The sequence below is a fragment of the Sinocyclocheilus rhinocerous genome, unplaced genomic scaffold (genome assembly GCF_001515625.1).
Source record: "Sinocyclocheilus rhinocerous isolate Xijiao unplaced genomic scaffold, SAMN03320098_v1.1 scaffold3676, whole genome shotgun sequence".
Taxonomy (NCBI): domain Eukaryota; kingdom Metazoa; phylum Chordata; class Actinopteri; order Cypriniformes; family Cyprinidae; genus Sinocyclocheilus; species Sinocyclocheilus rhinocerous.
The window spans coordinates 1-12,859 of NW_015650689.1; the positions used below are offsets into that span (position 1 = coordinate 1).

At 32.9% G+C, this 12,859-nt stretch overlaps 1 protein-coding gene across 1 annotated transcript; it reads left to right on the forward strand.

Annotated features, from left to right (window-relative positions):
* Positions 1-6,114: 6,114 nt before the first annotated feature.
* On the forward strand, positions 6,115-10,119 carry LOC107712047 (cadherin-7-like). The gene is made up of 11 exons (XM_016517174.1): positions 6,115-6,182; positions 6,569-6,637; positions 6,713-6,876; positions 6,971-7,012; positions 7,124-7,213; positions 7,305-7,394; positions 8,655-8,777; positions 9,323-9,436; positions 9,521-9,614; positions 9,748-9,860; positions 9,944-10,119. The coding sequence occupies exons 1-11, from the start codon at positions 6,116-6,118 to the stop codon at positions 10,061-10,063; spliced, it is 1,086 nt and encodes a 361-aa protein (XP_016372660.1). The 5' UTR covers position 6,115; the 3' UTR covers positions 10,064-10,119.
* The last annotated feature ends 2,740 nt before the right edge of the window (positions 10,120-12,859 follow it).

The following is a 12,859-nucleotide window of genomic DNA, read 5'->3' on the forward strand; positions in this document are numbered from 1 at the left end:
GTAGTGTTATTGTGAGAGAGAGAGTTTGATAGTGTGTGTGAGAGTAAAATTTGAAATATGTCTTGAATGGTCTCTCATTCGAAACCAGCCTTAAAGATTGTCATCTAGTGTAGTGAAGCGCCGTCTAGTGTTCACACTTAAAAATACATATATTGAACACGGAAAGTCATAAAACTTGATGTCTCTAAATGTTGTTCTTTAAATAAGTCACTGTTTCTTTTATCTCCTTATTTTCTTTCTTTCCCTCTCGTATTCGTCTATTCACCTCAGTATGTTCTTCCTCCTCATTCTCAACCATTTTTCCTTTTGTTCCTTCTCTATTTTTTTCTTTGCCCAGGCCCCAGATATCAGTGACATTCCCATTTGAAGCAGAAGACCTGATCTACTTCCTTATCTATTGTGTCCTCAATAATCAAATCAGACATCACTCAGTTTACATGTGAAATCTGAACATGAGAGTCTATTACAGGTGTTTCCACGTATTCTATCAGAAACTCATCATCTGACACTACCAATACCTGAGGATACTGAGACTAGACTACAGCTTCAGGTTCAGAGAATAAAAAGTACTGCTGAAGTGCCATTCATACACAGCTGATTTTATGTAACAGAATCAATATATTTGGATGTTAAATGTCATGGTCTCAGATCCTACACGGACATTTCTTTTTTTCTGCAAATGATAGAAAAACACATCATACGAGTTTCTTAATATGGCAGCTGTTGATACTATTGATGTAAAGTTAATTAACGTTTTAAACATATTTTTACGCATGTAAACTTTTTTTGGTGGAGGAAGAAAATATGTTTACACTCTTCTAAAAAACAAACAAACTCTAGTTTAATTTACTTATAATATAAAATTGGAGCCTGGAATAAATGCTTGCAAATAACAAGAAAAACTAAAGTGCTTCATGTCAAGGTGTTAAATGTAAATATTAAATTATTTTCATATTTGTATAGGATCATAGCTGAAGTAAATGTTTAATTGTGATGAATGCATTAGCTTAAATAATTAATAAAATGGTTAAACTGACACAATTATGTTCTGTTATATTTTGTCAGATCATATTTGATGACGTTTCTCTGTAGAGGTACACATTTTACAATTTATTATTTTAAATATTTGTAGGCCTTATACAGTATATATGGCAAAGTGTAGTAAATGTATCTTTATAACTATAAACATCACTTGATGTTACTTAATGAAGAGTTAATATCTCAAATTCAAAGTAAGTCTATATTGTCCAATGGCTTGTGTTTGGTATTTGCACATAAACGACTAGATTTCATATTTAGGTCTAGTTCAGGTTTTCTGTATTATTTGATGCTCTTTTGATATGAAGTTAACAAAAACAATAAACAACACAATTTAATAACTACATTTTTAAACAGTTGCATAACTACGTAAATTGAAGAAGTCAATGCTGGGATTAGTAATGACAGGTCATGAAGAGCTGAGAAAAAAAAAATCAATATTTATGATAGGGAATAATGATAATAACGATAAAATGAAGGTGATTATATTATTACAAAGTATTGTGTAATATTCTTGTTAGAAGGCAAAAGTCATGTTTTTATGACAATGCACTGACAAGGAACTGGATATGTGAGATTTCCATGATTCATTTGTATTTGAATTTGAATTTGAGAAGGAAACAGTATATATATATATATATATATAATATTATATATATATAAAACTTTATTTATATTAAATCTATAGTACATTTTTATTTTTATTAATATAATGTTTTATTTTTTTTTTATTTTGATGAATCATTCACAATAATTGTTATTTTTTAAATTTACTATTCATCAAAATAGAACAAAATATAAAATATTACATTATAAATAAATATAATATTTTATACTATCTTGGTGAATCCTCCACAATCATTTTAATTTATATAATGCCTAAATTAAAAATTGTTAAAAATAAATAAACATACAAACAAACAAAATATTTATACTATGCCTTTTATACTGTGTGAGAAAAATAAGAAAAAAGAAAGTTTTTAATGACAAAGATTTTACTAAATTAAATATCTGGCTTTTATTTTTGTGATTATACCAAAGTCAAAAAATGTAAATATTATCTGGAAACTATTTACTTTATTATAAACTATTTTATTTTTTTAATGATTTTTAAATGCATCCAAATGGTATTTATCATTTGGATGCATTTAAAAATCATTAAAAAAATAAAATAGTTTATAATAAAGTAAATAGTTTCCAGATAATATTTACATTTTTTGACTGTGGTATAATCACAAAAATAAAAGCCAGATATTTAATTTAGTAAAATCTTTGTCATTAAAAACTTTCTTTTTTCTTATTTTTCTCACACAGTATAAAAGGCATAGTATAAATATTTTGTTTGTTTGTATGTTTATTTATTTTTAACAATTTTTAATTTAGGCATTATATAAATTAAAATGATTGTGGAGGATTCACCAAGATAGTATAAAATATTATATTTATTTATAATGTAATATTTTATATTTTGTTCTATTTTGATGAATAGTAAATTTAAAAAATAACAATTATTGTGAATGATTCATCAAAATAAAAAAAAAATAAAACATTATATTAATAAAAATAAAAATGTACTATAGATTTAATATAAATAAAGTTTTCTATATATATAATATTATATATATATATATATATATATATATGTCTTCTAGGGAGCATCCTGACTGAAAGATCCTGACTAGTTGCGTTGCATTGCATTGTGGGATTGCATTCATTATGAAGGAAGCATTAGGTTTGTGAACAGAGCTACTGCTTTTTCTGCTTAAATCTGTCTCTCTCTCTCTTTCTTCCATCTGTTCTTTATGCATTATATATTTGCCCGGCTGTTTTTAACCTGCTTCAACACCTCTGCTCGCTTCCTTCCTTTTTCCTGCTCTTTTATTTTGTGTTTGGTTTTAATAAGCGTGTTTGTTTTTCTTTGTGTGTGTGTGTGTGTGTGTATATGTGTGTGTGTGTGTCTGTAGTTCACACAAAAAAACAAAAAACATATGAACCAATCCTTTTAATGAATCAGTCAAAACATAATGCATAAAGATATTTGATTATAGAACAGTTTTATACAATTTATTCAATTTAAAGTTTACTTTAGTCATCCACAGAGTAGTTTTTGGTTGTGTTGAATAGATAGTAGTAGCTGAACTGCATAGTGTGGGCCTTGTTGTTAATTCTTAAAATTAATATTTTTGTAATTTTGTATGATTAGCAGCATTAGCTGATATTTTCTTCCATGTGTAAGCATAATGGTCATTAAAATTGAAATATGTCCAAATTAATCAGAATCAAATTAAAATTAAATAAATTCGGACGTGAACTGAAAGCTTGTGATTTAGAACAGAATCGAATAAGCCATCTGTAACGATACCCAGCAACAATTGACTATCATTAATTGGCTATCATTTATGCTAATAGTGACTCTTTGAAGGGCACTGTATTTTTGTTTGTCTTCTGTAAAAAAGGTCAACACATATTTTAAAATACACAGTCTGAAAAAAAAACAATCTAAAATTGTACCTTTAGGGGTACAACAATTTGTCACTGGTGTAATGATTCCCCTTAAAAGTATACATTACCTTGTACCTTATCTATGACTAAAATGTGCATATTCATACCTTAGAGTAATATATAGACTTAAGGTAATACTATGAACCTTCTAGGAGTAAATAAGGTGCTGTACAAAGAAGTCTACCCCAAAGATATTGCCCCAGTGACAAGTTGTATGATTTTTGCACTTTTTTTTCAGTGTATTGCGCTTCTGTTGAATGATGATAGATTGTGATGGTGATTAACAGAATCCTTCTGCAACTTTGTATTTAATGGAGCTATTCATTGAAATTAAAGCTTACCTCAGAGAAGGCCCAGACCTCTTCAGCCTTCACAAGGGACCCTTCACCTTCAGATACTTTGGTGACCCCGTCCCATCTCAGGTGACTGCTGGCCCTGTTCATAGCTTCGATCGATGGAGGCTTTCAGTGGGCCCTGCCATCCATTCCCTCTCGTTAATGACAGCCATAATTCACAGGACTGGAAAATATATATATATATATATATATATATATATATATATAGTGGCCAAAATATATTTGAATGTATACTAAGTATATGTTGCAAACAGGGAAGCTCAATTAAATATATTTTTGTAATAGGAAATATATTTAGTTTCAACCTTCATATACCAAAATATATTTCTAAATGTATTTTTGGGGCAAGAAAGTGCATTTTCTTGGACTGAAATATATAGAGGTCAAAATATATATTTTTAAAATGCTTTTAAAAAATATATTTCTATATTTAAAATATTTTTTCAAAAATATACAAAAAATGGGCCAAAAATATATTGGTAGAAAAATAAAAGTACATAAATATATTTTGAAATATATTTTAACAAATATATTTTTGGCCATTTTTGTAAGTTGGTATTAACAAGGAAAACACAGAACGTAGCCTAAGTGTTTTACGTCATTTACGATATGTAGCCTATTTTCATATTTCATATTTTCTAATAATAAGTAATATTATTTAATAATGATATTTATATGCTGTGCGTGCCTAAATGATCCAGAACGTTTCTCACAGATGACATTTGAATAGATATGCAGTGCAGACACGGACATCGCTTTTACCTCATTTATAATATGTATTTTGCAACATCATATTGTCAAATCAAACCACTTTAAACTGCCCAAAATTAAAATGGCAATATCAGTCATTTGTTCTTGTGTGTCTCGCGACCAACTTTTGTGATTTCATTAAGCATGTGAGTTTTCATGATGTTGATGTGTCGCTACATTGGATTTGATTGCTGTTTTCATTGAATTAATTTGAAAATAACTATTTTCAATATACTCAAACTCTCTATACTGAGTGAGTTAAATTGTTCATCATTCAAAGTTAATTTGTGCATTCACAAGACTCGGAATATGGCACATTGGTTTAAATGTTTGCAAATGATTAACAGTTGAAAACATTAGAAATTTAAAGAAGTAATCAAAAAGTAATCAAAAAGTAATCAAACGTAATCAGTTACATTACTTACTTTAACTTTAACAGTTACTTTACTTTACTGTTATTACTTTAACATAATTGAATTACACTACATATTACATTTTAAATAGGGCAACTTGTAATCTGTGGCCTATTATATTTCCAAAGTAACCTTCCCAACACTGATTAGTTCTGATGAACAAGGATCATAACTAAGCAGTGATAAGATAAGGCCTTTACCGTGTTGGCAGTAGCAACATAGAATAAGGCTTATATTTAAAAATCTCATGGAGTTCCCGGCAGTGCAGGGTGTGAATTATTCATTGTTGTCATGGATCTTTACAGCCTGTTCAGTTGCAGGCCAAACTCCAGCATAAAGGTTATCAGATTGAATTATTAAGGAAGGAAAAATCCCTTAAGGAAATAATAATAACCATTCATTATTGCAAAATAAAGCCTGACATGATGGGCACATCTCAAACACAAACTTGTATCACCCTAAAGGGGTTTATTTTACTATAATGAACAGTTGACTGTTCTTTCTTATTATTATTACCCTGCCAATTTAACAAATACATTGATAAATGGCTGTGAAATACTGATTTGACTTTAAATTATTCCATTATGTGACAAGAAACAGAGCGCAGAGCGATACGAAAGATATAAAGCACAGCGTATGAAATTGGTTGCTGGACAGTGGCCAAATATAAACTTAAGTGGTCATTTCACATTAGAATGTTGCGACTGTCCAAACAGAGTGAAGTATTCCAGAGGGCTGTATAATAACAAACAAGAATAGACCTTAGTGATTGAAACCAATGAATGAGTAACAGAACAAGATTAAGTCAAATTCAGTTACAAATGTTCAAAATGTCAAATATCCTCTTTCCAGTCACTCCGTCCCATATACTGTCAATCTTGCATTATTGGACTCTATCAAGCACCTTCGATACCTGCTTACAGTAGAGCCATAACTGTTTATGGCATACAATAAATAACAGCTCAGAAAGATTTATATATATTACACAAGGATAGTCATTCTCTTCACTGCCAGACTTCACGATACAAGTTGCACTGACAGTAAATTATGGAAAATATGGCCTTATTCTCTGTTTTAATTATTTTAGCTTGTCTGCATGTCGACAGTGTAAGGAGTGCTATTGGTAAGTCAATCAATCTATCTATCTATCTATCTATCCATCTATCTAGGTTTAAAAACATTCTTTACAGGAAAAAAAAAAGTCTTAAAATGCTCCTGAGATTTTAGTTTTGATTATGTTGAAGTTTCAGTAACTCTGATTTACTGCTGAGGCAACAAACAATTGAAGTAAAGAGAACGGCAGCTGAACCATGCCACAGTTTCTGTAGTAGTTTCAGTATTTCAGACCAATTTTTAAAATTAAAATTAAAAAAAAAAAATCTTTAAAATTTTAGAATGCTCAATTTGTCTTGATGTTCAATATCCTGCATATGTTAACATCGTGTGTGCTACTGAATTGAATCTGCTTGCTGTTTGTTAAGCCCTGAAACCAATTACTTGTTGTTTAAGGTTCTACAGAGGTAAACTGTGTAAGTGGAAGTAGTATCACTCTAGGGAATACCGAGGAGGGATATGAAGGTGAGATATGCCCACATAATACATATAATATAATATAATAATTTAATTTAAATGTGTATTTGATATGGCTTGCAGGAGATATAGAGATTATCACTAATATCAGACCGGATGTTCGTCTGGTTCTGGAGCCACATCTCGGTGCCGTTGCTATGAAATATGTGGAGCTGGTTTACTCTGATGGAGACTCAACCGCTACTGTACGGACTATCAAACCACTGGATGCTGAGGAAATAAAGATGGTTTGTTCCACCCTCACTGATCAAGTGCCTATAGTTAGATAGTATTGCATTGTATTTTGTTCATATGTCTCTTTGTATGTGTTATGTCTTCTAGTCTGCAGATGCTTTGTATTATTCCGTCACCTGCTTAAGAGGGGTATGTTCATTTAAACAATAGCATCATAAATCATTAAATAAGACAATGTATTTTAGAATTAAAGATTCAGCAAATAAACCTTGACTATAGAGTCTTCATTTTCCATTTCAGCCAAAAAACATCCGGGCACTATATGTTCTGGATGTCAATGACAACCCTCCGATCTTCCAGAGCAAATCATACAGCGCCACAGTGTCAGAGGTGTGTGTATTCTCACATCTCTATACAGCTGTAGTGTGTTTGGTCTCTGAGTTCCCTCGCATCTCTTACTAAACCGTGTCTTTCATTCCAGGCGACGGCTGTGGGTTCAGTTGTGCTCAGTGTGACAGCTACTGATAAAGATGTGTCTATAGAAAACAAAAGACTTACATATTCTATACTGGTGAGTCATGAACGATTATTATATATTTGATATATGCAATAGGCTTCCACAAAACTGCATTAATGGTGAATGTGAAAGTCCTACATACACTAAATGAGTGAAACTGCATCCTACATTTGATTTGACAGTGTTCAAGCCCCAACTGTTGTGTTGAACCTACAGATGCTATTGGGTTCTTGACTTGGGAACTCTGCACTTTGATTATAAACACAAATCTACATGTTATTTCACAATAAATAAATAAAACCATTGCACTTTCACGTCCCGATCCTTATCCTGTTACTCTTCATCTGATAACTCTCTCATGTGATTTTTAATCCATCAGACCAGATTTAATACCAATAAGACTGTCAGTCTATTAAAGCACTGAATATGTCTAATCTCATATTTATAGTTACAGAATTGATGCATGCAAATCATTTTTTAAAGAAACGATAGAAAACTAGATAAAAAAGTTTGTCAAGACAAACTTTAAGTTGGCTTGAGAAAGCCATACCAGAAAGTTTAAAAAAGTTTGAAAAGTTAAAAAAGTTTAAGAAGTTTAAAGTTTGATGTTACTATCATGTTGGTAGCATGCTTCTAGCATGATTATCAAATTATTAGCATGATGTTACCATGATTAGCAAATTACTAGCATGTTGTTAACATGATTAGCATGTTACTAGCATGTTGTTATGATTAGCAAGTTACTAGCATGTTGCTGGCACATTTCTAGCATGATTATCATGTTACTAGCATGTTGTTAGCATGATTAGCAAGTTACAATTATGTTGTTAGCATTATTAGCATGTTACCAGCATGTTGTTAACATAATTAGCATGTTAATAGCATATTGTTAGCATGATTAGCAAGTTGCTAGCATGTTGTTAGCTGATAGATAGATAGATAGATAGATAGATAGATAGATGCTAGGGCGTTGCTATGCGGTTGCTAGGGTATTCTGGGTGGTTGCTAACGTGTTGCTATGCGGTTGCTAGGGTGCCCTGAGCAGTTGCTAGGGTGTTGCTATGGGGTTGCTAGGGTACCCTGAGTGGTTGCTAGGGTGTTGCTATGCGGTTACTAGGGTACCCGGGGCAGTTGCTAGGGTGACCAGATATATGAATATGTCTAATATCATGAATATGTCTAATCTCATGTTTTCTAGTTACATAATTGATGCATGCAAATCATTTTTAAAGAAACGCAAGTAAATAATATTGTGTACGCTCATGAATTTATGTATGTCCCCATTTTAATTGATCACTTCCACTCTGTTAACAGCCTCCAGTACCAGATGACTTTGAAGTCAGATATGACATGCAAATGAATGCATGTAACATCGGGTTGACTAAACCTCTGAACTACAACAATGTTCAACAGTACATCTTCACCGTGGAAGCTAAAGTAAAGACAACTCTCTGACATCCTTCCACTCCTACATCCATTTCACTTTGATTATTAAACGTCAAAGTACTGCTCTAGTCTATAAAGCATAGCTCACCCAAAACTGAAAACTCTGTCACCATCGGCTTACTCATGGGACACAAAAAGAGATGTTTAGCAGAATGTCCAAGCTGCTTTTTTTTTTCCATACAAGTGTTTAAGGACCAGGAACAGTCGTGATGACAGGATTTTGATTTTTGGACTGAAATCTATCATTTTAAGGTTGATAGTAATTCAACACTACATAGAAAAAAAAATGTTGGGTTACACATATGGTATTTGGGAATCCTTTTACTTTACAAAATAAACTTCAATGTCATGAAAAGAGTATAATATTAGTAAAGTCAGTGGTTGGATAAAGTTTAATCCAACTGACCGAGCTGAGAAACTCATTTCATTGGGTTAAAATAAATCACAGTTGGGAAGATGCTCTACTAATTCAATAGTCTTGTTACTTTTGTGGTTATTTTAACCCAACATTTTTAAGTGAGTTTGTTTTCTTGCAGGATATAGGAGGACTCAGTGACACAACAACAGTTACAATAACGGTTGAAGATTTTGACAACCTAACCCCTTATTTTGATCACTGTCTCTACAAGGCATCCATTGAGGAAAATCAGGTAAATGAACTCAGAGGACAAGATCGATGCTTTAAATGCATGTCTGAGCACACAAATAAAACCCTCTTTTCTGTCCATGCACAGGTAGGACTCTTCTCAGACGTCACTCCTGAGCCCTTAAAAGCTCAAGATGGCGACACGGGCATCAACGAGCCAGTAGTTTACAGCATAACGACAGGTACCCATAACGGACGATTTACAACACACTTACATGACACACACCCTAATCTAAACAATAAATAATAATGCAACGTACTCATAATCGGAATTAAGTTTCTGATAATAACAAAGCATTGATATTTTTGTTTCAGTCGTTCCAAATGAATATCAGAACAGCTTTGAAATCGACCGAAACAGTGGGGTCATCTCTGTGACGATGGCACTAGACAGAGAGCAAACAGGGCAGATTGCTGTTTTCATACAGGTAGCAGATTTCTTATGAATCTGAAGAGATTTCAGTACTTTGTTTGTATATATTTTCTAAATAGTGTTTCCTTGTAAAAACAGGCAACTCAGCAGGATGATGCCAGTAAGACAGCTAATGCTGTTGTACTCGTCACCATTGTGGATATAAATGACAACCCGCCGAAATTTGACCTGGGGGTCGATTCTTCACACGTTGCTTAAACCATGAGCAGCAATGCAGTGTAATGACATCATATAATTAAGACCAAGGAAACAGCCTAGCCAGCAAAATGACATAAAAGTGCTAATAGATAAATAAAATGTGTAACCATTTTTTAAATGATTCCCAATTATTTGTCACCATTTTTTTAGTATTTGTACAGACTCTGCTTTTTTCAGTGTCAATAGTATTGTAATTAGCAGTTCATTTAATCGGTTTTGCTATAGATGACAGCATTAATTAAAGTTTCTAAATCCCTTAAGACATAAAGGACTGTGTTTAAATTAATTGTGCATCATAAAAGTATTTTTAGATTTGAGAAGTGAGTCCAAACTGTACGTAATGTGTGTAGGACTGCAATAAAATTATGAGATAATTAGTCTTTCATGATTAAATCTCTCAATGAGTAAAATTGGTTGTGTCCATAATCATAGGTTTTACACAACATTTTCAAAATGCATTTTAAAATCATGATTTTTAGAAATAAGGTACACAGGCGGCTGGGACACATTTTCAGTATCCCCTTTGTTTAAAAAGATGCGATCTGATCCTGTTTATGTGAAATAAGTTGCTCCTGAGCAGGTTTGAGCTCACGGACCTGTTGCTATGACAGCAGCTCCAGGATGAGCTTCCAAGAACCAAACAATCCTGGATCATGTCAAACCCTCAACAATAACATCCAGCTAACTGAGTAATCCACGTACAAAGAACGGACCCCAGAACCTATTGAGAATCAGGAAGGTGTTTACAGACCCTCATCACCTGGAGAGGTGTGTGTAATCTCAGCCACAGACTCTGACATTGGAGAAAACGGATGTGTCACGTACTCACTCAGACAGTGAACTATTCAGCTTCAGAGAGCTGAGAGATTTTTACTGTCACTGATGCTTTGAGTACCTATCCACATGATATCATATTTTTGTAGACATTGTAATATTAATGTTCAGATCGTATTCACCTTACACAAAAATATTTACTTGGGATGGGACTCTACTAGTTATTGAGGAGCTGGATTGGGAAACACAGCAGGACAGAAAAATTATCACTAAGGGGGTGGGTGCTTGTTAATACAAATTGGCCAATTGTTACAAATATACAATTAAAAGATAAGTCGGCACACTCTGTAATAATTTCAGACTTTATTGTAGATGTTTTGATATAACATCACAATTACACATTGCTGAAAATAACAGAAACTACTTACTGTTTTACATTATATTTACCTGTTCCTTTTACAGCAAAACCTTTCTATTTGGTACTATGTCCTGAAAGATCTTGATGAGCTCATCTTTTATAATTAGGATGTCCTTTTCAATGGCCAGAAGCAGACGATCAGAGAATTTTTCTTGTCCACATACATTGCAAAGCTTAGTTTTCACCAGCTTCAACTTTAAGAATGAGTGTTATTACTATAAAGAATATTGATAAATAAATATTTTTAAATAAGAAGTAAATATGCATATAATGTAGTTAATAATACTTTTAAATACATTTAAATTGTTATTGTAACTAAATGAATGAATCAAATCAAACTTAATAATGTATCCCTCAATCTCGTTTGCGTAACAAGTTGTAGCGTGACAAATCTGCATTTTGGCGGAAAGTCTGGTATAATGCTTGCCTGCTGTGTGGCATTAAAGGCTATTCAGTGTTTTTTTACAATATACGAACTGCAGAGAAATCTGGAGATCTGAAGTCAGCTGAAGGTTCCGATGCCGTGTTGATGACTCCGGACCTGGACAGTCAGATAAAGGTAATCCACAGGACCAGGGTTGGATTAACATAAAAGCTAGGCCTAGGCGGGGCTGATGCCCCAGGGCCTGAACATGGAGGGGGCCCGTGATTGGCTGTGGAGGAAAGGAAAAGTAGACCCTGACTGATGGGCGATCAGGAGCACCCAAACTTTTCCCGGTGGACCAATTGCCGAAACCCACCACGCCCCACATTAAGCACTGTTATTAAGACCAAAGTAGCCTATATACTACAGTTGCCATATTAAAAATATATTTGACACATGAGTAACTGATACTAACTCCATAAAGGTGGGTAACCTGAGCTGAGATACTGAGGTTTCTGTAAACACCTGTATAACCACAATTTCGTATGTGCCTTGACACCAAGAAGCCAAGTTAAACCAAACTAAATAAAAATTAAAAACAGGTTATTTTACAGTACCAATATGGTGAGTAATACCTCCAAAAGAGGAAATTTTAAAATGGTCAATTAACTTTTGGACCACTTGAGATGGATTGTGCAATTATTATTTTAGAAGAAACAACTGAAAAGAGGTAATTGTCAGGGTTTATAATGTACTCCAAGATTCGTACACTTGAGGGTGCTATTTAATGAAAGCATGTTGTGAGCTGACATCAGCATTTCAAATGGCAAGATCAGGATTACAGCTACAGGTAAAGCAGCATCAGAAACCAGTTACTCTTCATTTAACTTCACTTCATCTGAACAAATGTTGTATTTAAATATGAATTTTCATTTCCAATCAAAATTTGACATATAACGTTGGAGATGTGGGAGTCCACCATCTTCCAACGTTGCATTGATGTACTGTGCCTGCTGGGACTGTTTGCCAGATAAATGTATAACAGGCTAATCCTTTTGACAGAACAGAATATTGTCATACAATATTTATTCAAACTTCCATGTAGACACTTTCATTCACTAAAAGTTGCAATCACTTGATTATAAGGTTGACATTTTAGAAAGTAAATGAAGAAACATTAAGCAAACATTTTCACTCTGATATTTGTTCTTTGTTTGTGTGTATGTGTGAATAATATATA

What these genes read in the sequence shown, in the direction of transcription:
- LOC107712047 (XM_016517174.1), top strand. Translation starts at nt 6,116, where the DNA reads ATGGCCTTATTCTCTGTTTTAATTATTTTAGCTTGTCTGCATGTCGAC. An exon ending in TACCGAGGAGGGATATGAAG is followed by an intron (nt 6,638 to 6,712) that starts GTGAGATATGCC and finishes TATGGCTTGCAG; the next exon opens with GAGATATAGAGATTATCACT. An exon ending in ACAGCGCCACAGTGTCAGAG is followed by an intron (nt 7,214 to 7,304) that starts GTGTGTGTATTC and finishes CTTTCATTCCAG; the next exon opens with GCGACGGCTGTGGGTTCAGT.